At 50.4% G+C, this 27,400-nt stretch overlaps 2 protein-coding genes across 2 annotated transcripts; one reads left to right on the forward strand and one right to left on the reverse strand.

Annotated features, from left to right (window-relative positions):
• Positions 1-83: 83 nt before the first annotated feature.
• Positions 84-23,126, forward strand: COPA (COPI coat complex subunit alpha). The gene is made up of 33 exons (XM_069878705.1): positions 84-175; positions 324-437; positions 1,286-1,359; positions 2,154-2,234; positions 2,529-2,605; positions 3,204-3,313; positions 7,417-7,526; positions 8,071-8,170; positions 8,647-8,782; positions 9,215-9,297; positions 9,966-10,116; positions 10,531-10,597; positions 10,707-10,782; positions 12,781-12,863; positions 13,819-13,958; positions 14,806-14,891; positions 15,285-15,423; positions 15,718-15,880; positions 15,984-16,130; positions 16,662-16,851; positions 16,984-17,079; positions 17,424-17,512; positions 17,745-17,868; positions 18,216-18,305; positions 18,396-18,505; positions 18,695-18,772; positions 19,161-19,229; positions 19,443-19,579; positions 19,785-19,971; positions 20,052-20,162; positions 21,031-21,192; positions 21,293-21,487; positions 22,458-23,126. The coding sequence occupies exons 1-33, from the start codon at positions 136-138 to the stop codon at positions 22,515-22,517; spliced, it is 3,675 nt and encodes a 1,224-aa protein (XP_069734806.1). The 5' UTR covers positions 84-135; the 3' UTR covers positions 22,518-23,126.
• Positions 23,127-23,608: 482 nt separating this feature from the next.
• On the reverse strand, positions 23,609-25,407 carry S100A11 (S100 calcium binding protein A11). The gene is made up of 3 exons (XM_069878918.1): positions 25,255-25,407; positions 24,137-24,274; positions 23,609-23,889 (listed from the first exon to the last, which is right to left on the reverse strand). The coding sequence occupies exons 1-3, from the start codon at positions 25,255-25,257 to the stop codon at positions 23,743-23,745; spliced, it is 288 nt and encodes a 95-aa protein (XP_069735019.1). The 5' UTR covers positions 25,258-25,407; the 3' UTR covers positions 23,609-23,742.
• Positions 25,408-27,400: the final 1,993 nt, after the last annotated feature.

Below are 27,400 nucleotides of genomic sequence, written 5' to 3' on the forward strand. Positions count from 1 at the left end.
GGCGAGGGGGCGGGGCGACTGCTACTCTATGGTATTGGAGGAGTGAGACTCTATGGTTCGGGGAGGTGCTTATAAGCGGAAGTCGGCGGCACTTCCGGGGCGCCGACGTGGAGGCCGGGGCGGTGGCGGAGGGCGATGTTGACCAAGTTCGAGACTAAATCGGCGCGGGTGAAAGGTAACGGCAGGACTAGGACCAGGACCGCTACCGGGGACCTGGGGGGGCTCCACTGAGAGCTGCCGACCGCCCCTGCCCTTCCTGAGCGGCTGGGCGGCTTCCCCGGGGCCCAGAGGCCTCTCTCCCAGCTCCGTCTGTGTTGCCGCAGGGCTCAGCTTTCACCCTAAGCGGCCGTGGATCCTCACCAGTCTCCACAATGGAGTCATCCAGCTGTGGGATTACAGGATGTGCACCCTCATCGACAAGTTCGATGAGCACGACGGTCAGGAGGGAGGGGGGAGGGTGCTGGGAGGGGGGCGCTGGGAAGGGGTTGCTGGGGTTTGGGGGGGGGCGCTGGGGTCTGCTGGGGATGGGGGTGTTGGGAGGGGGCTGGGGGGCTTGCTGTGGAGCTGCTGGGGTGGGGGTTGTTGGGAGGTTTTTGTGGGGCTTGCTGGGGAAGGAGGGTGCTGAGGGGTTTATTAGAGAGCTGCTGGAAAGGGGTATTTGCTGGGGAGGGGGACACTGGGAGGGGGTTGCTGGGAGCTGCTTGGGAGGGGGTGTTGAGAGGGTGCTGGGGGACTTAGCGGGAAGCTGCTGGGGTCGGGGGGTACTGGGAATGGGTTGCTGGGCAAGCAGGGTGCTGGGAGCTTATTGGGAAGTGGCTGGGGTGGGGGGGGATTGCTGGGGAGCTGTTGGAGGGGGGGGGATAGTGGGAGCTGCTGGGTGAGGGAGGATTGCTGGGGAGCTGCTGGGCCCTGATGTAGAACAAAGAGTTGGATGCAAGAGGAGGATCTTTGACTTCAGAGCTTCTGTTTCAGCCTGTGTTTCTTTGTGGTCACTTTGCTGGCTTGGTTCATTGCTTGCCCGTGCATAAAGCGGGGGGTTGGTTTTGTTGCTGCTGTAAAAATGAACCCCTAGGTAGTGATTTAGGGCTCCAATGTGTCATGATGTAAAGAAATGGGTTTTGGAATGGGATCTCGGACTGTTGCATGATATTTATTGTTGCTACAAAGGTCTTGGTTTACCCGTAAAAGCAGGAGCGAGGAGGAAGGCAAACTGTAGCCTTTAAGTGTTAGAAGGGGCTGTTCCAGCTCTGTCTTGCTGTGTCCAACCCACTTCTCCTACCTGCAGGACCTGTTCGAGGAATTGATTTCCACAAGCAGCAGCCCCTCTTTGTTTCTGGAGGTGACGATTACAAAATAAAGGTATAATTTGAACCTTTTCGCTTTCGTTCTCTAAAAGGCGCCATCCAGGGAGTGGAATGCGTAAAGAAGCTAGATAAAAGATGAAGGTGTATGGGAGGGAAACGGAGTATGGGAATCGCAATTCTCCTGTTTATACTGCATTTGATTCTGGAGTCCTCAGCACAGGAAGGACATGGAGCTGTTAGAGCAAGTCCAGAGGAGGCCATGGAGGTGATCTGAGGACTGGAGCACTTCCTATGCGACGCCAAACCAAGAGAGTTGGGGTTGTTCAGCCTGGAGAAGAGAAGGCTCTAGGGAGACCTTAGAGCAGTTTTCAGTGCTGAAAGGGGCTCCAGACCAACTGGGAAGGGGCTCTTGAGCAGGAGGTGCAGGGATAAGACAAGGGGCAACGGTTTTGAGCTGCAAGAGGGGAGATTGAGATGAGATCTTGGGGAGCAATGTTCTTCTGTGAGGGTGGGGAGGTCCTGGCCCAAGTTGCCTAGAGCAGGGGTGGCTGCCCCATCCCTGGAGGGGTTCAAGGCCAGGTTGGATGGGGCTTGGAGCCCCTGATGCAGTGGGAGGTGTCCCTGCCCATGATAGTGGGTTGGACCTGGATGGGTTTGAGGTCCCTCCCAACCCAAACCATTTTGTAATTCAGAGTTCAGTGCAGCCAGTTGAAGTCTCATTGTAGCTTGCATTAAAGTGTTTTAGAATGGAAGAGAGAGGCTTGGAGGGGGACTGAGGTGAGAGGAAGCTCCCGAACACTAAGCAGGTGGTGGCACACACCCTCAGGGCTCTGCTTCTATGCTATTCAGGTCTGGAATTACAAACTGCGCCGTTGTCTCTTCACACTCCTTGGGCACTTGGATTATATCCGCACCACCTTCTTCCACCACGTAAGTTCCTCTCACGCTTACCCCAGCACTGGGTGTCTGTTCCCTTTCTCCGTGCAAGGAAATCTCTTGCTTTCCTGTGTGGGATTCTTTGCTGAAGGAATTGTCCTGGACACCCTATGAGGGTCCTCCAGACATGGTGGCTTTATGAGAGCTGCAAGAGGCACAGATTCTGCCTCCAAGATGTCAAATAAGATTTAAAAAGGATCATTCCAGGGGACGATTGCAAAATTCTGTGTGGGGAGGGGGCATCTAGGGTGTGTGTTACTGTGTACACAGAATGCTTTGTGTTTTTAGGAATATCCCTGGATTTTGAGTGCTTCCGATGACCAGACCATCCGGGTTTGGAACTGGCAGTCCAGAACTTGTGTTTGGTAACGTCGTGTGCTTTATAGAACCATGTGGTTTGGGGGCAAGCTGGCTTCATTCCTGCTTTCCAGTGGAAGCCGTGCTTGGTTGAAGGATTAGAAATGACAAAGAGGACTGAGGAACGGTTCCCTCAGCCTTGTTTGTTGCTCATTTATTCCAATGCTGTTTGAGTTGTATTTATAGCTTCATGCACTGGCTGGTTGGAAGTGTTTTGAGGTTAACGTACTGCAAAGAGTCACGGAGGTTGGGAAAGACCTGTGAGGTCATCCAGTCCAACCATGTCAGAACAGAAGGCTGTGAAGTTTCTGCTGTCAGAAATGCTCTCTTTAAGAGCTGATGCGCTCGGCTGTGCTAACTCTTCAGGAGCAGCACTTAGCAATCCCGTATTTCACATCATCCTTCCTAAGACTGAGTGTCGATGCAGAAGCCTGTGAAGTTCAAGCTGTCAGGAAGTTGAGCCCCAAATGCTCTCTGGAAGTGCTGCTGCAATCCCGTGTTCCTCATCATCCTTCCTGAGACTGAGCTCACCGCTGGTGGTGCAAACTGGGATGTGTGTGAATGTATCTTATGTTTAAATGGTGTTTTCTATCCTTTTCCTTGTAGTGTGCTGACAGGACACAACCACTATGTGATGTGTGCCCAGTTTCACCCCTCGGAGGACCTGGTAGTGTCAGCCAGCTTGGATCAGACTGTGCGCGTGTGGGATATTTCTGGTGAGCTGCCCAGACCGAGGGGGACCCGGTGGCCAAGCCCACTCAAAACTGCAATTCCTGAGAGCGCAGGGAGATGGGAAAGAGCGTTTTGGTCTGAGAGCAGGGCAAGCAGCCTTTGGATGAGAACCTGATCCCCTCGGTTTTCATGAAGTCGTAGAATCATGGAATGATTTAGGTTGGAAGGGACCTTAAAGATCATCCAGTTCCACCCCTGCCATGGGCAGGAACACTTCCCACTGGATCAGGTTGGTCCAAGCCCCATCCAACCTGGCCTTCAACATCTCCAGGTGTGAGGCCTCTACAGCCTCCCTGGTCAACCTGTGCCAGTGTTTCACCACCTTCATTGTAAAAAAACTTATTCTTGATATCCAATCTAAAGGATAAGTTGTAGGAAGTTGGCTGCAAAGGACTTCTAGGTGTCATCTCCAGCCTTTTGCTTGAAGTCAGTCTTCTGTGACTGCAGAGGAGTTGAGCTGCAGCTTTGTGCAACCAGGAAAACCTCTAAAGAGGGAGGTTCTACAACCTTATCTCTGTCTGGTTTGATAGCTAATACAGCCCACAAGTATTGTAGTTGGAAGGGACGTGGTGTTGTCAACTGATCAACTTTATAGACTTGTAGGAGGGTTTTAGAAACCTCTAGATAGCATTTTGTCCCCTTGAAAAATTCTTGGAGGCAGCCAGAAGTCAGTTGTTCTGACAGAAAGAGAAAAAGGTCTCTAGACTGTGGGAAGGACAGGGCTCTACCTCAGCTATCCCTTAGCCACAGAGTGACTTCACAAGGTTTACTACGGTCCCTTTGTGAAAAGCTGGAAGTAAAGGAAATATTAAATGGAAATAAGGGACTGGTGGTGTTACAGCAAAGCTTTTCTAGGGACAGACTTCATCCGCTCTCGCCATTGCAGTTTTGGTTGGGCAGGGCTGTGCTCTTTGCAGTCCGTGCTCAGCCGTGGCCAGCTGTGTCACCAGCTGTGTCACCAGCAGGGGCTGGGGACAGGAGAGCGCTGTTATTTAAAACCTGTCCTCTCTGCTGCCAGCACGAAGAGTTTAACAGCTACTCTGCCAGCAAGCTTTGCTGCTGCCTTCTCCCACAAACAGTCTCTCTCAGCAGAGTTCCAGCTGCCAAATTGGTTTGGAGATGATAAAAAGCTTTTTTTTTTTTTTTTCTCCCTCAGCTGATGGGTGATGAGGGGTTTGAGAGACGCTGAATTATTGACTCAGCTGTCGCCCCAGTCAGACACGACACTGAGCATTCCAGTGTGGGGGAAAACCTGCAGAGAGGCAAGAAAAGGGTTCAAAATGTAACTCCATTCCCAATTTTTCCCCCAGATGACTGATGTCTTTAGCAGGATCCTGTTCTGGTTCCAGCAGTCTCCTGGGAAAGGTTATTTTGCCTGATGGCTGTCGTGCACATAATCCTGGGAGCATCGCTTGGTGTTGAGCTTTAACTCCGTTTCCAAATGCTGCTCTGAACTCGCAGCTTCTGCTGACCTCAGTGGGAATTGTTTTTCAGCAGATTTTAGGATTATGAGCCCTGGTTCCTTGTTGCTTTCAGTTAAATGAGTGTAAAGGTCACATTCCAAACTCCTCCTCCCCACGCTGCCAGCCTCGGCAGAGAGCGTGAAGGATGAGGAATGTGACCTGGCCTGGGCACCAGAATTGGTTGTAATTCCTGTACAGATGGTGTTCCTTGGTTTGGAACCTGATAAAGGATCTTCAGTGCGAAAGAAACATGCTGGAGGTGAAAGGATATGATTCCTGCTCATCTCCTGAGAGAGACTGTGTGAATGCAGCCAGGAGAAGCTTGTTTGTCTATTAAAATGCATGAGTATGTTTTGTGTTATTCACCTGCACTGTGGAATGAAGCCCTTGCTGATGACGCTGGTATTAACCTGCAGGATCTACAAAATAATCTGTTTTCCTGTCTCTTGATAAGCATTAAATGCTGAGGAAGGCATTAGTAGTCTTATTTTGATTGGGGTGCTTCTGTATGCACTCTGACATCACACACCAGCTCCTGTTTAGCCTTTCTTGTTGCTGGCAAACGTCAGTGTCTGATGCTTGGCTGGAAGCTCCTTTATTCAGTCAGGGCTCTGCTTGCTCGATCTGGGTGACCAGTTTAAACAAGGATCACTTGAGGGTTTGGGCTGGGAATGCTGAGGGGCCCTGAGCTGAGTTCCCAGGTAGCATCTGTGGACCCGGACTGCCTCTCCCGTGACTCACTGGATGCATTTTAATCCTTGTGAAACCCTTGGTGCAACTTCAGCCCCCTCTGTGCTTCTCTAACTGCCTGCTGAATGAGGATGAGTTACAGGGACAGGGAGGAACCTGGACCCAGCAGTGAAGGAATCCGTACCTGAGAGCCCTTCTCGGCTTCCACTGAAGAACAGAACAGAGCAAAAAAATTTGCAGTGGACCACATGTCATCTTCCTCCTTTCCTAACTCCCAACTTGCCATTCACAGTTTGCACGCTGCCTCTTTCCTCTGGTTATTTTAACACCTCTTCTCCTGGGTGCTCGTTTGCACGTCGAGCTGAGGCTCCTTGCCAGCTTTAACAGCTCCTCTCACAATGCCTAACGTCTGCCTTTCACTTCAAGCCCCTTTTCCATCCCCGCTCCCTGCCCTGAGCAGCCAAGACATGGTCTGGGAACGTCCTGCCCTTCCTCTCGGTTTGTGCAGTTATCCAGAAATATTCCACTTGTGTCTCAGTCCTGTTTCCCCAGCTTGTCAAAGACTCAAGGATCGTCTCTTCCAATGGTTCTTTACGCAGCTTCCTTGGATTCTATCTGGTTTTATTCCTCTTTTTGGGGTGCTTTGTGTCTGCTTTGCAGAAAGAACAGCTCAGCCGTTCGAGTCCTTCACTGCTTACCCAGCCTATTGGTGCACCCAGCGTTTGTGCTTTGTGGTGAGATGCTCCCTGATGCGTTGTGTTCGTTAGCCAAACTTCACAGAGAGGAAGCTGAGATGAGCTGTTAATCTGTGAGGAGTTTAAGAATCACAGTTACAACATCGAAATAATAACTTTTGTCTTCAGTATTATGTTTTCGTCTTAAACTCCTGGCATCCATCCCAGTGTAATTCCACTTTTATCCTAGACAGGTTTTTCTTATCCTTGATATATTTTATAACAGCATCCTCGGGCCAAGCAATCTTACATGGAAAAGCTTATTTTCTAATCTTGTTTTAGAATGTTCTATATTCAGTCATTTCCTTGCAGCCCGTTGGAGGAGAAACTTTTTTGAATTCTTTCCCTGCTGTATTCTGTTGGGTTTCAGTGCAGGATAGCAGACGGAGGTCTGCTTGAACTTGGATGACTTAGAATCATAGAACGGGTTGGGTTGGAAGGGACCTCAAAGCCCATCCAGTCCCACCCCTGCCATGGGCAGGGACACCTCCCACTGGATCAGGGGCTCCAAGCCCCATCCAACCTGGCCTTGAACCCCTCCAGGGACGGGGCAGCCACCACTGCTCTGAGTCTCCCCACCCTCCTCATGAAGAATTTCTTCCTAATGTCTAATCTGAACCATCCCCCCTCATCCTATCTCTCCATGCCCTCGTAAAAAGTCCCTCTCTAGCTTTCTTGTAGGCCGTGTTCAGGTACTAGAAGGCCATTATAAGTTCTTCCCAGATTCTTCTCTTCTCCAGGCTGAACAACCCCAACTCAGGGTCAGGAACAGGCTTTAACATACAGTTTTACCTTCTGAAAACATGTTGTGTCCAGGCAGGTTGTCCAAGTGTCACCAAGGGCCATCAAGGTGGCATGGCTGAAGGTCCCCTGAAAGGCACAAGCTCATGTGAGCAGAGCAGTGAAAAGTGGATAAGTGGAAATGTAAATCCCTCTTTGCTTAGGACCTGTTCTCTATGTCCTTAGTACCATGTGCTGCCTTGCAGCCTTTCCTTTTGCTATCCCTATCTGAGCTGGTGCTTTTGGAGGAAGCCAAAGGGAGTCCTAGATGTTTCTCACCCTCTTTCAAGCTGCACACCTGAAGATGTGTGTAGACAGCACAGGAAAGAGGTCAGCTTGTTGTTAAATCAGAAATGTTGTCTTGATAATGTAGTTTTTGCTTCCTCCACCTTTGCTTCTCCTTCCTCTTTCTTCCACAAGGCCTAAGGAAGAAGAACCTGTCGCCTGGAGCTGTGGAGTCGGATGTCAGAGGAATAACGGGGGTGGATTTGTTTGGGACAACAGATGCGGTTGTGAAGCACGTTCTTGAGGTACCGTTTCTCTACAGCCTGTTGAGTTTTGTGGCACAAATGATCCTCTAAAAGCCCAGAGAAACAGCAGAAATAAAAGGAGTTGAAACACCCGACTCAGCTCTGCAGAGTTAAATGCTCTTGTAGATCAGGGTTACTTTTTCAGACATAAAAACCTGGAATCTGGAGATGTTTGTGCTGTCACCAAATAAATTGTTTGTTCTGAACAGCCAAAAGCCCAGTTAAATAGCAGATGTTATTAACTTGTGTTCCTGGAAGCAGGCAAGGAGATTATGGGCGAGGCAGCCTTCTGTAGCGGCTTGTTAAAGCTGGGAAGCGCTGCTGGGCTTCAGCTTTGCTCTGCTGGTGAAGAACGGTATCTGCAAAGCTTGTTATTGAGGCATCTATAATCTTACTCTCTGTTATCGCTCAGTATGAGCAGTGTGGTGTGTAAAACCAGTGAAAGCTGCGTCTTGGCAAGCCTGGCTGCAGACTTAGTCCTTCCTTTGCTGATTCTATTCAGTCATCAAATTGCTTCAAGCCATTGTTTTCTCGTTGCCTGCAGGGCCACGATCGTGGGGTGAACTGGGCCGCCTTCCACCCAACGATGCCGCTAATTGTGTCGGGAGCTGACGATCGGCAAGTGAAGATCTGGAGGATGAACGGTACGAGGATTCTCCAGGGGAGTCCACATTGAAAAGGGGGTTAGGAGTTGAAATGGGTGTTTGAACATCTGTAAGCTGAACCTGGAGGCGATTTATACTCTGCAAACACTTCTGTATGATAGAGTGGTAAATAATTCCAACAGTGTTTGCTTTGGTGTTTGAGAGCTCATTTCTCTAGCAAACGCTTCCAGCTTTGTTCACTTTGCACATGCTGCCGAGCAGAAGCTTTAGGAGTAGAACAACTTGACTTTGAAGTTTGTTTGAGTATAGACTGGTGGAATGAGAACTTGGGGAGATGATTTGAAAGCCAGAAGCCCTCCATCAGGAAGGGTTGATCATTAATGTCAGTTCAGAGAATGCTCTAGTAACCAGTGGGTGATGCAGTTTGCTTTGTTATAGAGCACTTGCTGTGCTTCTATGGCAGAGTTCAGCCTCTTTAAGCATTATTTTCCTCATTCTTTTCCACTTGTGGTTAGAATCGAAGGCCTGGGAGGTTGACACTTGCCGGGGACATTACAACAATGTCTCGTGCGCCGTCTTTCACCCTCGGCAGGAGCTGATCCTCAGCAATTCAGAAGACAAGAGCATCCGTGTCTGGGATATGTCCAAACGGTGAGTGCTTGTCAAGCATCTGACCTGGTCTTATTATGGAAACTTTTACACCTAGGGAAGAACCACAGTTATTAAACCAAACCCTAGTAGTTCTTGAAACATCAGGGCTGGTGTTTGATAATTTGTGAGTGAGAAGTCCTGTTATTCATGTTTTCTTTCCCTTTGAGATGTGTGTTAAGAGCAAGGCTTTTAATTCTCCAAAAGCCAGTGGAAGAGGGCTGACTTTTCAGTGATATTGCTGCTGAAAATACCTTAAATGAGTGAATTAATTGACAGTAGGCTTGGAATGCTGTGTTGTGAACTCTGTGGGCTCCTTGTGCTCGATGCCATGCAGCGGGTCTCTAGCAAAGCTTGGGAGGTTCCTTTTAGCTTTAGTTCACACCAACATTTCCATTTTGCTGATATTCCTAATTCCTTCTGTTGCACATTTAGCACGGGCGTCCAGACCTTCCGGCGTGATCATGATCGCTTTTGGGTATTGGCTGCTCATCCCAACCTCAACCTCTTTGCTGCAGGTAAAAAAAGCTCCTACTTAGTGCCTGACAGGTTGCTGTGAAGAAAATACATATTCCATGTAGCAAAACATAAAGGATCTGCTCTTCTCAAGCAGAACACAATGACTTACATTTAATAAAAACATCTGCATTGTAGGGTAGAGATTTAGTGGAGTGCGATCTTGTATCAGCTGCAGTTCGGAGTGAGAACAAGATAAGCTCTGCATTAGTGAGCTAAATGCTCTAATGCTGAGAATCCTACAATCATTAAGGTTGGAAAAGGCCTCTAAGCTCTGGATGAGGCCAAGCATCAGCCCAGCCTCACTGTGCTGTCTGGCTCTTGATCAGGAAGAGGAAAAGGGGGATGGTTTTGAGCTGCAAGGGGGGAGGCTGAAATGAGATCTTGGGGAGAAACATTTTGCTGTGAGGGTGGGGAGGCCCTGGCCCAGGTTGCCCAGAGCAGGGGTGGCTGCCCCATCTCTGGAGGTGTTCGAGGCCAGGTTGGATGGGGCTTGGAGCCCCTGATGCAGTGGGAGGTGTCCCTGCCCATGGCAGGGGTGGGACTGGATGGGCTTTGAGGTCCCTTCCAACCTGTTCTGTGATTCTTGGTTTGAAGGGCATCGGAAAGTTATCTAGAGAAATAACACAGGATTTAATTCACATCTGAATTCTGTTCTGCCTTTTCTCAGGCCACGATGGCGGGATGATCGTGTTCAAACTGGAGCGCGAGAGGCCTGCATACGCTGTGCACGGGAACATGCTCTATTACGTGAAGGACCGCTTCCTCCGCCAGCTGGATTTCAACAGTTCCAAAGATGTCGCTGTCATGCAGCTGCGAAGGTGAGAGTCGGGTGCTCATCATGATATGAGTGGAGTTGCAAGTACCCTGAATCCCTTTTTAGTTTCTTGTTTATGTATAGGTTGATATTGTTGTGTTCCATACCTCCGTTTCAACTGGCTCTTCTGTCAGATGAACTTAAAAAGCCTACAAGCAGTTTTTTAGGTCTGTTTTTACCTGGGCATAGCTATAACTTCTAAGTTCCAAGTTTCAAACTGACATCCTAGCTCTTTTCATTTATGAAACTGTTGTTCTTGCAGTATTTCCAAGTGATTTTACCTCAGGAAATTCATCTGAACTGAGCTTTTCTGCTGTTTGGTATTTCAGAACACGTAGAGTATTTATCAGAGGGCGATTCTAGGAGAAATAATCACGATCCCTTCTAACTTTCTCTTTTCTTCGTGACTCTTCTTCAGCGGTTCCAAGTTCCCTGTGTTCAACATGTCGTACAACCCAGCTGAGAACGCTGTCCTCCTCTGTACAGTAAGTCGGTCTCGCTGCAGAGTGCGTTACAGAACTCGACCACGAGGCTGTGGATGTCGCTTCTGCGAAATCCTCTCTCAAAATGGGTCTTTCCCCCACTTCTCTGCAGAGAGCCAGCAACTTAGAGAACAGCACTTACGACCTCTACACCATTCCCAAGGACGCAGACTCCCAGAATCCTGATGGTAGGCATTTCTCATTTCACATTAATCCTTCGGAGTGTTTATTACGCTGTAGCTGTCCCCTCCTCCGCTCTCCCACTGTGTATGGTATATATAAAATAGCTTCATTTCTCTCAGCCTCTCGCGTTGGACTCTTTCGCTGTGTTTCCCAATGCCCCCGCAGCACACAGCATTTGGCAGGCTTCCTGCTCACTATATCACACTACATTGACTTGAAAAATTCATGTTCATCTCAAACTTTTACTGCTACAAATATATATTTTATAATTTTGTTATTAGGAACTTTCGGTTCTCCCGTTCCGCGCAGCGGGCAGCCTTCCTGGCTTGTCAAAAGAGATGGATTTTAAGCAGAAATGTTTTGTTCTAAGAGGTTTTATGCTCTGAAAAGTGGCTGTAAAAGTGACAGCGCAGTGATGCCAGTAGCTGTTCTTCCTCTCGGCAAATTCCACATCAGTTTTGGGCAATTTACAAGTCAAAAAATGATTTAGGGAAACGAAAAAAGAGAGTTCTTTCTCCGAACTATGAATTCCATTTGGGATCTGAAACTCCAGCTGGTTCCCCCTGCCTCTGTCGTCATGGCAGTAAAGGATTTGAAATGAGTGGGAGTGATGGATGAGAGAGACAGGAATTGAGCTCGCTTGTTCATAGATTTATGCGTTTCTCTGGGTCTAATGAAGAGAAGATTCCTTTGTTCAGTCTGGTCAGCAGGAGTATTTGAAGAGACAAAGAGAGAGGGGAGACTTTTGAGTAACTTTATAAAGATTAAACGTTGCTGGAATAGATTTCAAGTGTTCACTTTGAGGCGTTCAAAGCAGAGTTGGCTGGGGATGTATCCCACTAGATCGGGCTCCCCAAGCCCCATCCAACCTGGCCTTGGACACCTCCAGGGATGGAGCAGCCACAGCTTCCCTGGACAACCTGTTCCAGGGCCTCCCCACTCTCATGGTGAAGGAATTCTTCCTTACATCTAGTCTAAATCTCCCTCTCTCCAGTTTATCCCCACTGCTCCTCATCCTATCACTACAATTTACCTGACCTACACGTGAAGCTGAGCTTCCTTATCACTTTACAGTCTTCTGGGTAATGTATTCCAATCACTTTCTACCTGACCTACAGTCAGCGTTGAAGACTTAAAGCCGGTAAAGGTGCTGAGTTGTGGGGATTAATAAGAATGGATGAAGTTGTCATCAGAAAACCCAGATTGGAGCCGGGAATCGAGTTCAGGCAGGTCTGTGTTGTGTTGGGTGGTAAATGAGGGCTGAGGAATGAGGCAATCAGGTTTAAATCATCGTTTGTTAGGATGCAGAACTGCCACAAATGGCATCATGCTCTTAGTCTGGTACACGAGTCTCCAAAACTGCTGGTGTTCAGCAGCAGGAGTGGGGAAAAAAGGCTCTGGGACCTGAAGAAAATGTTATTTCACCATAACAGCAGCAGCTCTCTCGCTTCACTCTTCCCTCTTGCAAAAAGAATTCTCCACATCCTGCTGTCCTGCTCTTTCCGTGCTGTCTGACTCGCCGAGCTCTGTTTGTATTAGCATTTTAAAACCAGGAGAGCAGCTGCATGCTGAGGAGAGCGCAGCCTTTCTCCTCCAGCTTGTTACACCAGTTTGTAGGGGAGAGAGAGAGAGAAGGAGGGGGAGCTTCCATCGAAGCCGGGACCCTCGCTGCTCGGTTCGTTTGGCCGGCGAGGCTCAGCTCGTTAGCTTGACAGACGGCGCTGTCGTCCAGGATGGCCCCTCCAGTGCCAGGCAGCGGCGTTGGCGGTGAAACCAGCAGCTTGTCTTGTGCCTTGGCTGGAGAGAAGGGGCTGGCGCTGGCCACGCCGTGCTCGGAGAGGACATCAAGGGAGGGAACGAGCCCTGTACTCGCCTCAGGTTAAACATGAATTCGCAGGAAGCGGCTCCAACAGCCAAGACGGGCTCAACCGAGACTGAGTAACGTGTCGCCGTAAAAGCCTGCCAGAGGTTTTATTCACTGCTTGCGTTTTTGCTCTCCCCAGCCCCTGAAGGGAAGCGTTCCTCCGGGCTGACAGCTGTGTGGGTAGCTCGTAACCGCTTCGCCGTCCTGGATCGGATGCATTCGGTAAGGGAACAAACTTAATAGGGGCATCTTTTTAACAGGGCACATTGTCGATTGGAAGCCTGCGGATGGGGAGCAGGGAGATTGGGTTAACAGAATTATTGGAGATCCACGTAGACTGGTTGTCAGCAGAGAGTGGGCTGCAGGCCTACACGAAGAAGTAGAACGCAGTGAAAAAGTAATGGGTTGAAATGTTGTTTAAGCCCTTTCACCATAAATCTTAGCTCAGTTGCTGGAAGCCTGGAACAGGATGTGTGTTCAGGAGTGAAAGCTGACCTGAACGGGACTGTGAAGCCACACAGGTCACTCTTTTACTGTGAAAGTAATGGGGAAATGGTGAAAATATGGGTCAGGTTAGTGATGAAGCTCCCTATCCTTCTGCGGTGCAGTAGGAGAAAAAAGGGGCAAAGACAGTCATGTAAAGTTTTCCCTGCTTGAATTCACATGACGGGAAGGGGAAGAACAGCTTTGCTCTTTACCCTGTGCAGGGTGTCGTGTTTCTCTTTTTTTCCTTTCAGGATGATTTTTGCCTTAGTAAATTCAAGCTTTTTTCATGCCTATCCTCTTAAATCTGCCCTTCCGCTTCTCCACTTGCTGTTCTCCTCTCTTAACATCCCCAGTTCCTCTTTCTGCACTATGTTCTCTCTCCCTTTTCCTTGATATTTACTTCATTCGTATCTTTATTGTAGAAAGGGCTTGTAAACTCTGATCAGCCAGCTCATAGTGACACCAGTGGGACCAAAACCAGTGTGTTTGCTCTCTGGCAAACTTGTGTTTGGGTTTTCTTGCAGGATGAAAGTTTTTCCCTCCTTCAGGAAAGGCTGCAGCCTGTATTTTGGCCTCTTGTCACTGAGGTTTAGCTCCACAAAAAAAAATCAGAGTTAAAACAACCCTGAATTCTTTTGTAGAGTCTCCCTGACTACCTTGTGCTCTTACATTTCTTCACGTCATATGTCAGATCCTCATCAAAAACCTGAAGAATGAGATCACGAAGAAGGTGCAGGTGCCGAACTGTGATGAGATTTTCTATGCTGGCACGGGGAACTTGCTGCTGAGAGATGCAGACTCCATCACCCTCTTTGACGTGCAGCAGAAGCGGTGAGATCCAGCCTGCCGGGAGCAGTTTTAATATCGTAATCCTGCTGGCGTGTGCCCTCTGGGGATGGCTAATGGCTATTAATGCACTCCAGAATTCAGCATCAGCTGCAGGCTGCGTCAGAGCGATCCAAACCACGGCTAACAACTGTTATGGAGAGCAGAGAGTAAACATAGCCAAGGTGCAATTTATGCTGCAGGCATCGTGCCATTGATCACGGGGTGATGCGAGCCATACCCTAGTGAATCCCGTGACTGCAGAATCGGGGGCAATAAAAGTGGAAAGAACCCAAAATCTCAAACTCAGTCAAGCTAAGCTTGCCAGATATCTTCTCCCTTATGCTTTATATCTGCCCAAAAACTCTTTGTGCTGGGTTATGTGTTGCTAGCCACAAAGAAACATGCAAGGAGTTGGTGCTTTTGGCTGTCTTTGTAGGCTTGAGAAGGTTCTGGATCATCAATATGTTGATCGTTCAAGTCCCAGAATGAGTTTTGTTTCCTTATTTTTATGCCTTTGTCTTTATCCTGTTGCTGGGAAAGCTGCAAATAAATGTAACAGAGCAAATGCTGCTCAGAAATAACCTCATTTCCCTTGTTCTGGTCAATCCATCCCTAAAAACTTCTCGGCAAAAAACATTTTGAGGTCCGTTATCACTCAGATATATTTGAGGACATATATATGGAGAGAGGTTTGTTTTGCTGGGCTGCACTGCAGAGACGCTCAGTTCTGCCTCATGGTTTTATAGCTCCAGAGTTGCAAAAAGAACATCTGCAAGTTTGGTTCAGGGTGTAGTTCTCACCTTTGTTGTCAGTCTTGCTCGACTCTGATGTCGGTGCTGTTCTTCCCCAGAACTCTGGCCTCTGTGAAGATCTCCAAGGTGAAATACGTCATCTGGTCGGCTGACATGTCCCACGTAGCTCTGCTGGCTAAGCACGGTAAGCGGTGGCGGGGTGCGATGTTTCACCTGCATCTTGTGCTCACCAGCTCCTTCCTCGCTTGGTTCCTGCGGGAGAAACCAGCCAATTCTTGGCTGGTAGTGAGGGTGCAGCTGAAAACAGTCACTGTGTGGGCCCATCCCCTTTGTCTCTTCAGCAGAACCTTTCTGTAACCTTGTAAAACTGCTTGTACTCCTCAAAATGATCCAGCTAGTCTGTTTGATAAAACACAGGCAGATGGTGATAATTTAGTTGTGGATGCCATCATCTCCATAGTGTCTGACACCGAATGTAGTTGCTGTTGCTGAGGCTGGAAGAGAAACCATAATTCAGAGGCAGATGTTTAACAGTAGAGGGTTCCCTAACCCTACTTCTTTTGGCTTTACTCTCCAGCCATCATGATCTGCAACAGAAAACTGGAGTCGCTGTGTAATATCCATGAAAACATTCGCGTCAAGAGCGGTGCCTGGGATGAAAGCGGCGTTTTCATCTATACCACCAGCAATCACATCAAATACGCTGTCACCACCGGGTGAGTCTGGGGCTTATTTGCTGAGCCCTTGAATCGTAGCGTCGTGGAATGATTTGGACCTCAAAGCCCAACCCACCATGGGCCCAGACACCTTCCAGTGGATCCAAGGCTCATCCAACCTGGCCTTGAATGTCTCATGTTTGGTTGCTGGTATTTTCTTGCTGGGCTGGGTGGCTGCACTCTTTATCTTGGACCCCATTTTTATAACACGGGCTAGAATAACTTCCCTGTGGAGGCTGTGCTTGTACAGATGTGTTGGCTCATGCATCACAAGTGTGCTCTGTGTTGGTGTAGGGATCATGGAATCATCCGCACCCTGGACCTCCCTATCTACGTCACCCGCGTGAAGGGGAATAACGTGTACTGCCTGGACAGAGAGTGCCGCCCCAGGGTCCTCACTATTGATCCCACCGAGTTCAAATTCAAGCTGGCGTTGATCAACAGAAAGTATGATGAGGTGAGGAGACACAAGGAACCCCACGCTCTTCCTTGAACTATCCCCGAAGGAAGTTTCTCCAAGTTGTGGTGCCAGCTCTGATGTCTGAGCCTTTTCTTTGCAGGTGCTGCACATGGTGAGGAACGCGAAGCTTGTGGGGCAGTCTATCATTGCCTACCTGCAGAAGAAGGGCTACCCCGAGGTGGCCCTGCACTTTGTCAAGGATGAGAAGACACGTTTCAGCCTGGCACTGGAGTGTGGCAACATTGAGGTGAGTTGGCAGGAGGTGCTGTGAGAAAGGCATCACTCAGAAACTTTACTTTTTGTGGTAAAGTAGAAGAGTATGTGGAAGAAGTGTTAGAGTGAGTCCAGAGGAGGCCTCGAAGGTCATTTAAGGGCTGGAGCATCTCCCGTATGAGGACAGGCTGAGAGAGTTTGGGTTCAGCCTGGAGAAGAGAAGGCTATGGGGAGACCTTAGAGCAGCTTCCACGCCTGAAAGGGGCTCCAGGAAAGCCGGGCGGGAGGCTCTTGATCAGGGAGTGCAGGGGCAGGACAAGGGGAACAGTTTGGAGCAGAAAGAGAGGAGATTGAGATGAGATCTTAGGGAGAAATGTTTTGGTGTGAGGTTGGGGAGGCCCTGGCCCAGGTTGCCCAGAGCTAAGGTGCTGGCCCTCAGCTGGTGGAATTATTTAGTGCAGTGATCCTTGTAATGCTCTGCTTTCCATCACGGGCGTCATCAACAGGAGCCTGCAGCGAAATCTGCTCTTTTCAAAGCCTTTGTAACCATGGTGATTCTCTTTAGATTGCTCTGGAAGCAGCCAAAGCTCTGGATGACAAGAATTGCTGGGAGAAACTGGGAGAAGTGGCGTTGCTGCAAGGGAATCACCAGATTGTGGAGATGTGCTACCAGCGCACCAAGAACTTCGATAGGCTCTCCTTCCTCTATCTCATCACTGGCAATCTGGAGAAACTTCGGAAGATGATGAAGATAGGTGAGTGCCAGGGTGGTGGCAAAGAAGAACGAGATAAGAGAATCTGAATGGCATTCCCAGAGGGAGTGAGTGGCATCAGAGTGGAGGCCAAGAACAGCAAAGCTATTGTGACTTGTTTCTCGTTTGGTTTAGCTGAGATCCGTAAAGATATGAGTGGCCACTACCAGAACGCCTTGTATCTAGGAGATGTGGCAGAGAGAGTGAGGATCCTGAGGAACTGCGGGCAAAGTGAGTACTATCCAACTAAGATTTATCTCTGTGGGCTTGGGAGAAGCTCGAGGGGTTGTTGGGGGTGAACGGTAATTTCTGGAGGCACATCACTGTGATCCCTTACCTAAGAAACTGGATGGGATGAGCAGAAAGGAGCAAAAATCTCGTCCAGGAGACCAAATCAGCTGTAGAACATGTTCAAATGGTCAATCCTGAATCCAGTGCCACCCCTAAAGCTGTGATTCTACCCCCTGGTGCACTGCCAGTCATTCCTTTGTGACAGTGAGGCCATGGGTGCTGCTATGAGAAGTCCTCTTTCTCTTGGCTGTTAACACACTCGTGTTAATTGTATCTCATTTCAGAGTCCCTGGCCTATCTCACCGCTGCAACTCATGGTCTGGATGAGGAAGCTGAAAGCCTGAAGGAGACTTTTGATCCTGAAAAGGAAACGGTTAGCAAACTGACTGATGCTTTGTTACAAGAGCTCTAGAGGTTGGGAAGGACGTAACAGCAGGATCTGGTGGTTCTGTGACTTATTGGGCAGCTCCATTCTGGGAGGGAGGAGCTATCTTTGCTTCAGTCACCACCACTAGGCTTGAGACTCTGCTGGCTGGAGGTGGATGGGTCAAAGACTAGGAATTGCCTTATGTGGCCTTAACTCTTTTCTCCTCCTCTCTGCTCAGATTCCCGAAATCAATCACAATGCAAAGCTGCTGCAGCCCCCTGCTCCTGTCATGCCTCTGGATACCAACTGGCCCTTGCTGACTGTCTCCAAGGGCTTCTTTGAAGGAACGATCGCTAGCAAAGGTATTGCGTTCGACTAGAAAAATTGCATTAAGCTGGGGCATGCAGAATGTGGAGATACTTGTTTCCATGGCTCCTGCACTGTGTTGCGTTTAAGCTCAGATTTGTTTGTGTGGGACCTACAAGGCAATGGAGGGGATTCTGCCTCTCTGCTCCACTCTGGGGAGACCCAACCTGGAGCCCCGAGTTCTATTGTGAACTAAGGCCAGGTTGGATGGGGCTTGGAGCCCCTGATGCAGCAGGAGGTGTCCCTGCCTATCGCAGGGCTGGAACTGGGGTGGGTTTGAGGTTCCTTCCAACCCAAACTGTTCTATTAGATGACTAAGTGAAGGATCCTGCTGTTTTTGTAGGCAAAGGAGGTGCCTTGGCTGCTGATATTGATATCGACACTGTTGGCACTGAAGGCTGGGGAGAAGATGCAGAGCTGCAGCTGGATGAAGGTGGGTGAATCTAAGAGTTTTTCTCGCTGAAGTGTAAATCCGTGTCTTTGTGAGAACTCTGACCCTTTCTGCCCTGCCTCTTTCATGCAGATGGCTTTGTGGATGCTGGAGAAGGCTTTGGAGAGGAAGGTCTAGGGAAAGGACAGGAAGAAGGAGGTGGATGGGAAGTTGAAGAAGACTTAGATCTTCCCCCTGAACTGGTAGGAGGCTTCTGAGGGGCTTCTGAAGTAGCCCATTCATAGTTACTTGGTGTGGCAGCTTGTGGTGGTGAGGAGGAAAATGTGTTCTGTGCTTCTTCTGAGACTTGGTCGCCACTGCTATGGCCAGCTCTGATTTCATCTGGGTGCTGGAAACTTCCACCCTAATCACTCCTCTGTGTGTTCCCCCAGGATGTTCCTGCTGGTCCAGCAGGAGGAGCAGAGGATGGATTCTTTGTACCACCCACCAAGGGCACCAGCCCAACTCAGGTAATTGCGTAAGTCTTTGACTTTCTCAGAACCTTTCTACTTTAGTGTGTGTTTTTGGGGTTCAATTTAGATGAAATCTTAGGAAGAAATGTTTTCTGGGAAGGTGGTGGCCTAGGTTGCCCAGAGATGTCATGGTGCCCCATTCCTGGAGGAGCTCAAGGCCAGGCTGGATGAGGCTTTGAGCAACCTGACCCAGTGGGAGGTGTCCTTGCTCATGGCAGTAGGGTGGAACTGGATGGGCTTTGAGGTCCTTGCCGACCAAACCATTCTATGATTCCACAATCTGTGAGCACAACACGGGAGCTTCGTTATGGGGAACTAGGAATGATGAGGATACACAAGAGAAATGTCTGCATATGCTCAGTTCCTCTTATCTCTGTTCTTGTAGGTGTGGTGTAACAATTCTCAGCTTCCTGTTGACCACATCCTGGCTGGCTCCTTTGAGACAGCAATGAGAGTAAGTTTCCCCTGGACCTTCTAGGGAAAAGATTGTCCTTTCTCCCCATAGATTTTTGTCTCTGATCTAGTCTGAAGCTTTGTTTTCTGTCCTTTTGTGAGTAATTTTGTGCCTTGTTTTCTCTGGTTATAAAATAAGAGTTGCTGTGTGCCTGGGTGATGCCTGTACAGCCTTGGAGAGCTTTATCTCAGCAGATCAATTTGTCTCTTCCAGCTTCTCCATGACCAGGTAGGAGTAACAAATTTTGGACCCTACAAGCAGCTGTTCCTGCAGACCTACGCCCGTGGCCGTACGACCTACCAGGCCCTGCCATGTCTCCCTACCATGTATGGATACCCTCATCGCAACTGGTAAGCGAATGGATTAGATCCTTTTCTGTTCTTTTCTCTGTGCTGTTGACCTCCCAGACTCCTCAACAGTTTTAGCCAGAAATCATAGAACGGGTTGGGTTGGGTTGGAAGGGACCTTAAAGCCCATCTAGTTCCACCCTCTGCTATGGGCAGGGACACATCCCACCGGATCAGGGGCTCCAAGCCCTTTTCTTGGTGCCCCCAGGAAAGAAGCTGGCTTGAAGAACGCCCTTCCTGCTGTTGGACTCAAACTCAATGACCTGATCCAGCGCCTGCAGCTGTGCTACCAGCTCACCACAGCTGGCAAGTTTGAGGAAGCTGTGGAGAAGTTCCGTTCCATCTTGCTCAGCGTGCCCCTGCTGGTGGTGGACAACAAACAGGAGATCGCTGAGGTGAGAGGCAAACTCTTCTGCCCTTTGCCTGTCCCCTGGGGCAGGAGGCAGAATGCTTGACTCTTGTCTCCCCCTCAAAGGCCCAGCAGCTCATAGCCATTTGCCGGGAGTACATTGTAGGACTCTCCATGGAGATCGAGCGGAAGAAGCTGCCCAAAGAGACCCTGGAGCAGCAGAAGCGAATCTGCGAGGTATGGAAACTGAATTCCTTCACTGTGAGGGAGAAGTAGCCTTTGGGTTCAAAAAGGCATTGGGAATCTTGAGTTCCGTGTCACAGTTTAGCTCTGGTTTTGGCTCATTTCAACAGCTAAAACCAGGCAGTTGGGCTCCCAGTTCCCTCCTGGGAAATGGAAACGAGAGGAAAAAGACTTGTGGGTTGAAAACTGAACTAAAATAGCTTTAACAAAAATAGCAATAAAAATAATCAAATATATGAAATTGTCCCCCCACCTCTCGATGACTGTCACCACAGTTACTGCAGAGCAGACATGAGGGTAAAGGTTCGGGCTAGGAAGGAGCTGGGCTCAGGAACTGGAGTTTGGAATGTGTTGGTGGGGCAGACAGACAAGGTCCTCACTGGCCATCGACCGTCAAAGAAGAGCGAGACCCTCATGATCTCTCAGTTATATGATGCAAATGGGGTGGGATTGGTCAGTCTGGGATCCCCTGTCTTGTCCGCCCCTCCCTGCGGGTGTCACCCTTCTTCATCTTTGACTTATGGCTCCACCAGCTCGAGGATGGTTTTGCTTTCCATAGGAATAAATATAAGCAATGGCCTTTCTGCATCCGAGTGCCCTGTGTGATCACTTCTAGAGACAGACGCTGCCTGAAAACCATGCAGTTAGCCATCAGAAAATAAAGTTAGTTAGACATGATCGAGCTAAAGTGAGAAAATAGGTTCTATTTTAGCTTAAACCAGAACAGTTCTCTTTTCCTCCTTTAAAGAGCAAGTGTGGCAGCGATTACCTGGAAGGGGTTTCTTGCAGCATTTTCAGTGTATCCAGTTCCTCACGTGGTTGGTAATTGTCTCCCTGCTTTCCTGCTTTCCCCCTCACGCAGATGGCTGCCTATTTCACCCACTCCAACCTGCAGCCCGTCCACATGATCTTGGTGCTGCGGACGGCTCTCAACCTCTTCTTCAAACTCAAAAACTTCAAGACCGCTGCTACTTTTGCACGTCGGCTGCTGGAGCTGGGTCCGAAGCCCGAGGTGGCCCAGCAGGTACGTCTGGAAGGTGCAGGGGCAGCAATACCTGCTGTGATGGACCCTCTTTGGGCTGATTCCTTCCTACCTCTCTGCTCAACACGGTTGCTCTTTGCAGACTCGCAAGATCTTGTCGGCGTGTGAGAAGAATCCCACTGACACCTACCAGCTCAACTATGACATGCACAACCCCTTCGACATCTGCGCCGCCTCTTACCGACCCATCTATCGTGGCAAACCCGTGGAGAAGTGTCCGCTCAGCGGGGCCTGCTACTGCCCAGAGTTCCATGGGCAGATCTGCCGTGTCACCACGGTAAGGGAGCCTCCATCTCTGTTTAGACCTACCCCAAAACCATCATCATACCATAGATTGGGTTGTTTGGGTTGGAAGAGACCTTAAGGATCATCTAGTTCCAACCCCCCACCTCTCACTGGATCAGGCTGCCCAAGGTCCCAACCTGGCCTTGGACACCTCCAGGGATGGAGCAGCCACAACTGCCCTGGGCAACCTGTTCCAGGGCCTCATCACTCTCAGAGTGAAGAAATTCTTCCTTATATTAAGCCTAAATCTGCCCCTCTCCAGTTTATCCCCGTTCCCCTTTCTCCTATCACCACAAGCCTTTGGGAACAGCCCCTCCCCAGCTTTCTTGTGGCCCCTTCAGGTACTGGAAGGTCGCTCTGAGATCCCCTTGGAGCCTTCTCCAGGCTGAACATCCCCAACTGTCTCAGCCTGTCCTCTGATGGGACGTTGTCCAGCCCTCACATCATCCTTGTAGCCTCCTCTGGACCTGTTCCAACAGCTCCATCTCCTCCTTATGCTCAGAACTGGACACAATCCTCCAGATGAGGCCTCACCACAGAGGAACAGGGACAGAATCCCCTCCCTCACCCTGCTGACCACACTTCTCTTGATGCAGCCCAGGACACGGTTGGTTTCTGGGCTGCAAGCACACGTTGCTGGCTCATGTCGAGCTTCTCCTCGACCAGCACCCTCAAGTCCTTTTCCTCAGGGCAGCTTTCAATCACATCATCCCCCAGTCCCCTCCAGCAGTTTTTCCCTTGCTTGCCCCCTGACTTAGCGTAGATTTTGGGTCAAGTTGAACATTGGAGGGCTTGGCATGTCAGGTGGTTTGGGAATTGCAGAATACTGCGTAGTTTAGGTGCTGCCTTCAGATACCGTTGCAAGGAGCGGCAAGACGTGTTCTTGAAGCTCCTAGTGCTGCACGTAGGGTTGGGCCGTTGAGTTGCTTTTAGGCATTAATCATCTCCTTTTTATTCCTCAGGTGACAGAGATCGGCAAAGACGTCATCGGGCTGCGGATCAGCCCACTCCAGTTCCGCTAGGCCGTGCCTGGCCTGGGGAGGTGTGAGATCAGAGGGACATGGTCTCATTTCCTAGCACAGCGTGAAACCTGTTCACCTCCCACCATTCCAGCTTTTAGCGTAGTCTTTTCAGCACAGCTGTGCCAGGGCTGTGGTGTCTTCCCTGCTCTTCCCCTCCCAGAAATGCTGTAGTGAGATTCTTGGCTGCTTCCATGTAGTTGTAACTTGTGCTTCTCTTCCCAGCTCCAGCTGAGGTGAAGTTGCTGTGTTCTGTTGTCTCAAGGCTGGTCATTTCCAGAGGGAAAAGGGTGGCTTGCAGAGCCCTGGCTACCCCACAGTGCGCTCCCTGGAAGCTGCTTGAGAGGCAGCAGCTGCCTCTTCCATCCTTTAGTGTTGAGCTCCTGAAAGAAGAGCTCAAAGAGCCTGGACAGCACGAAGGGCCGAGCCTGGTGCTCTGAGTGCTGCTCTGTCTGGAATCGGGGCCAGTGCACAGCACGTCCTCGCTCCCCTCAGCAGCAAGAGAGCAGCTCAGCATTCAGGCTCTGATGTTGCCTTTTTGTTTTGTTGTCCTAGCAACATTTCTCAACATTAATCCACTTCTCTCGTGAATAAAGTAAACCGATATCTTGATCTTCCTGTTTTGCAGCTCCGTTGGTTTGAGTGAGGTAGAAAAGAGAGATTAATTTCCTCTTTTCACCTTCCCCCTCCGCCCTCTTTCTACACTCTTAAGCTACCAGACTCGGAGGGTTTGAAGTTGGAGGCTGTAGACCTGAATTAATTTATCATGCCAGTGGGGGTTGCTTCTCCTAATTATTAATGTGTAGTTGTTTGTGCCAGTGCTCTAATTATCCTGTTGGTGATGCTTCCATCTCTGTATGTACCCTCTAGCTGTACCTCTTAGTATTACTGTTCCTTTCCCTGTGATATGTAACAGGCTCGAGGCTCTCCAAAGCCCCCCAGATTGTAGTTTCCAGGGGTGAGAAGGATGAGAACGTGCCTGTTCTTGCATCAGTGACGAAGCAGAGGGGTAGGACCTTGCAATGCCGCTCCCTCTGTGGCTTATTTGCTTTCCTAGTGCTTTCTGACTGCTGAAATAAAACCATACCTTATGCTAGGATTTTTAAACCTTTTATTTTATACATAAAAATGAGGAATGAGGTTGTCTTAAGGGTGCTGCTTTGGGCTTGGTCTTGTTTGAGGAATGTTCACAGTGGTGGGGGGAGATGCAGCAGCCAGGGCTGGGCTCTTAAGGGTTCTTAACAACCAGGGAATCGTAGCAGGCCACCGCGATGCCCCCGATGAGGTTCAGGAACTCCTGGAAGTCGAGCTTTCCGTCGCTGTTCAAATCGAGTTTCTTCATCATCCTATCCACCACGGCTGGGTCCTTCTGGTTCTGCAAGAGACCAAAGAGATGAGGATTGATGTCTACCTCGAGGCAGAGGTGCCTCTTGCTCTATCCACTTGTCCTGGGTAACTGCAGCTCCCAGGGAGAGGGTTTGGTGGCAAGAGGGAGGCTTCTGGTAGGACCAAGCTCTTCCCATTGCCCACCCCAGGGTGCTGGTGGGGTCAGAGGCTTTGATTGCTCTCCTAGAGCTGCCAAATGTGCTCCAGGAGCCACTTCCAGCCTGGATTTCACTCACCTTTGTGAAGGCAGCCAGCTCGGTGTTCATGAAGGCCACGAACTCCCTCTTGGAGAGGGTGCAGTTGTCCCCTTCGCGTCCTGCGTAGCGCTGGAAGACAGCGAGCAGGGACTCGATGCAGCGCTCGGTCTCCGTGGGCTGAGGAGCAAAAGCAAGTTCAGGTGAGCACTGCAGGCAGCTCCAGGCTTCCGAGAGAGCAACCTGACTTTATTTCTGGAGGAAAAGGAGGGGACCTTCTGCTGTTTTTTGGAGAATGTCTTCTGCCCAACCTGTCCAGCTGCATTTTTCTTTGGTATTAATCTCTCTAGTGTCTTGTACAGCACTGTGGGAAACCCAGGGGAGTGGTTCATGGAAAATCCTGGGGGAGCTGTCAGCTCCCAGCAGAGGAGTGGCCTGGCAAGAGCTTTGTGCTGCACCCACAGCTAGTGTTAGGTTTTTTTTTTCCATGCTCTTGGCCTGGCTGGGGCTGCTTCTCTGCAAGGAAACCCCTCTGCCTGCCTGGACAAAGAACAAACTCTGAGTCATGAGAGGAAAATGCAGGCGGAGTTGGCTCTCCCGCTGCTGCCTTGGGGTAGGGAGGGAGCCAGTGGGGATGGACAAGAGGGATGTGAGGCTCTTTTCCCACCCCATGGCTCCGGTGAAAAGTGAGAGCTGGGAGGAATCTGTCCTTCCCTGCCCTGCTTGGGGCTCCCTTCTGCCTTTTTTCGGTTAGCAGGAGAGGAGCTGAGTTCTTTCTGCCTTTAATTCTTGGTTCCTTTCCCCCTCCTGCCCTGGGGATGAGGGGGATGGGGTGGTGGAGGCAGAGCTGCAGCCCCAACCCTGACAAGGGGCAATGGAGGCGTCGGTGGGAGGAAAGGAGGGGAAGAAATGGGGTGGTGGGAACACCCCAACTGCCACCCCCAGGTCCTCTACACCTGCAGGACCCTCTTCCCTCCCCTCTGACTCCGCACCCTCTTCCCCCACCCAGGCCCCATCTCTGGCACAGATTTAGCTCAGTTCTTGGCACCGGCTGCTCTTTCCCAAGCCGAAGCTCATCTTGCCATCAGCTTGTGGGAGAAGCTCCTCTGCCCTTGGGGACCCCCGTCTCCCTCCCGCTCGCGGGGTCCCGGCTGGCTCACCATGGCTGGGCTGGGAGGAGAGGGCTCGCTCCTCGGCAGGGCGATGCTGCGCTGTGGCACGGCGAGAGGCAGAGTGGGTCTGAGCCTCAGCGAGTGGTTTTGAGCCTTAGCCCGCAGCCACCGCCCTTCCCAGCCCTGACTCAGCCTCTGGGCTGCGTTGGGCAATCGCGGCTCTAACGGCAAATCCAGACCTGCCTGCGGTCCCAAGCTCGGACTCTGGAATGTGCTGGGACCCTCCATCCCTTTCCCTCCTGACTATTATTCTTCGCAGTTATTTACGCTTCTATTTCCTCCTTATTTGTTTTCTCCTCTCAGTCCTTTGCTCCTCATCCCTTTATTTCTTCCCTAAGATCAGGACTAAGCCCCCTCCTTGGGCTCCCTCGCTGCTACCTGGAGCATCCTCAGCCTTTCCTTTTGCTATGAAGAGATTTGGGCTGCCTCAGCTTTTCAGTTGAGGCCAATAGAATCACAGGAATATGATTAGATGGAGCCGATAGAATCGTGAACTGATTTGCTTGGGTTTCCCTGTGACTCCCAGCTCTAGAGAACGTCAGGGGCAGCTCAGGTTGATACGAGCTGCCCTGGTGCTGCACAGGAGCCAGGATTTGTGCTGGAATCTGCACCAGCTTCCAGCGCTGGAGCTCTTCAGGAAATCCTGCTGGAGACTGTGACTCAACACGGAGCAGGAGAAAGAGAAGCAGGAAATCAGGGGGCAACTGTCTCAAATCTATTTTCCTCTCTTGCCCCAGTTTCTTGCCTCCACACTCTCGTTTCTCCCCATATTTTAGGGAAAAAGGACTTTTCTCCTCCCATTCAGCTCCTCCCAAACTGGAAACAGTCCCTTTCATGTAAATCAAAGGGATTTTCCGAGCCTGGGAGCTGAGAGCAGGAAGCCTGTGCTCTTCTCCTTGGATTTTTACACTGTCACCAGCGTTTTGCAAGCTCCTCTGTGCTCCCTGAACAGTAAAATAGGAGCCGGTCAGAGGGGCAAAGGTTGATTACCCCAGGGAATGAGGAGCTGCCTGGTCCTGGCTGCAGCAGGCAATTTGAGGAGGTTTGTTTTTCTTAGAATCACAGACTGGGTTGGAGTGGAAGGGACCTCAAAGCCCATCCAGTCCCACCCCTGCCATGGGCAGGGACACCTCCCACTGGACCAGGGGCTCCAAGCCCCATCCAACCTGGCCTTGAACCCCTCCAGGGATGGGGCAGCCACCCCTGCTCTGGGCTCCAACAGCTCCATGTCCTCCCTGTGCTGAGGACTCCAGAGCTGGTCCCAGGACCCCAGGTGGGTCTCACCACAGCAGAGCAGAGGGGCAGCATCCCCTCCCTCGCCCACAGGTCCCACCGTTTTGGATGCAGCCTGGCCTGCATTCGGTTTCTGGGCTGTTTGTGTGTTTGTTCTGCAGTTTCTCGCTGCTGCGTGTGTGTTCCCAGCCAAGGCTCTGGCTCCGATTGCCGACGGACCATCTGTGCTGCCATATGTTGGTCACCAAGACGTGCGACCGTCACGTGCACCATGAGGACATCGCTGAGAGCATCGCCCCGAGCATCCCTGCCCCTGGCTGGACCAGACCCCTCCGAGTCCCTCTGGCACCAGGTTCAAAGCATCCCAGGACGGTGGCTGTGGTGAGGTGCTGCCCCTTGAGTTCGGTGTGGACCTGAGATGCTCCTGTTCTTCCCATTACCAGCCAGTGGGTTGCATTTAAGAGCAAAACACAGACGGTGCTGGGATTGTCCTCCCTACTCTCTATCTTCTCACAGAGCTGCAGCCCCATCTGCTGCTGAGGGAACTGGTTCCATCCTACCTTCTAAACCACGGCCTGAAGTGCCACAGTTATAGGTTGTTTGAGCCCCTCTAGGTGTGGCGACTCCACCATCCTGCCCAGGGCTTCACCTCCCTTCACTAAAGACATTTTCTCTAATGTCCATTCTAGATCAACTTGAGGACATTTCCTCTCATCCCATCACTTGGGAGCAGAGCTTGACCCCCATCCGGCTCCAACCTCCCTTCCAGGAGCTACAGAGAGCGATGAGGTCTCCTCTCAGCCTCCTCTTCTCCAGATTAAACAGCCCCAGGGCCCTCAGCAGCTCCCCCAATCCCTGGACTCCAGACCTTTTCTCAGCTCCGTTCCCTTCTCCAGACACG

The sequence above is a fragment of the Phaenicophaeus curvirostris genome, chromosome 29 (genome assembly GCF_032191515.1).
Source record: "Phaenicophaeus curvirostris isolate KB17595 chromosome 29, BPBGC_Pcur_1.0, whole genome shotgun sequence".
Classification (NCBI taxonomy): Eukaryota; Metazoa; Chordata; class Aves; order Cuculiformes; family Cuculidae; genus Phaenicophaeus; species Phaenicophaeus curvirostris.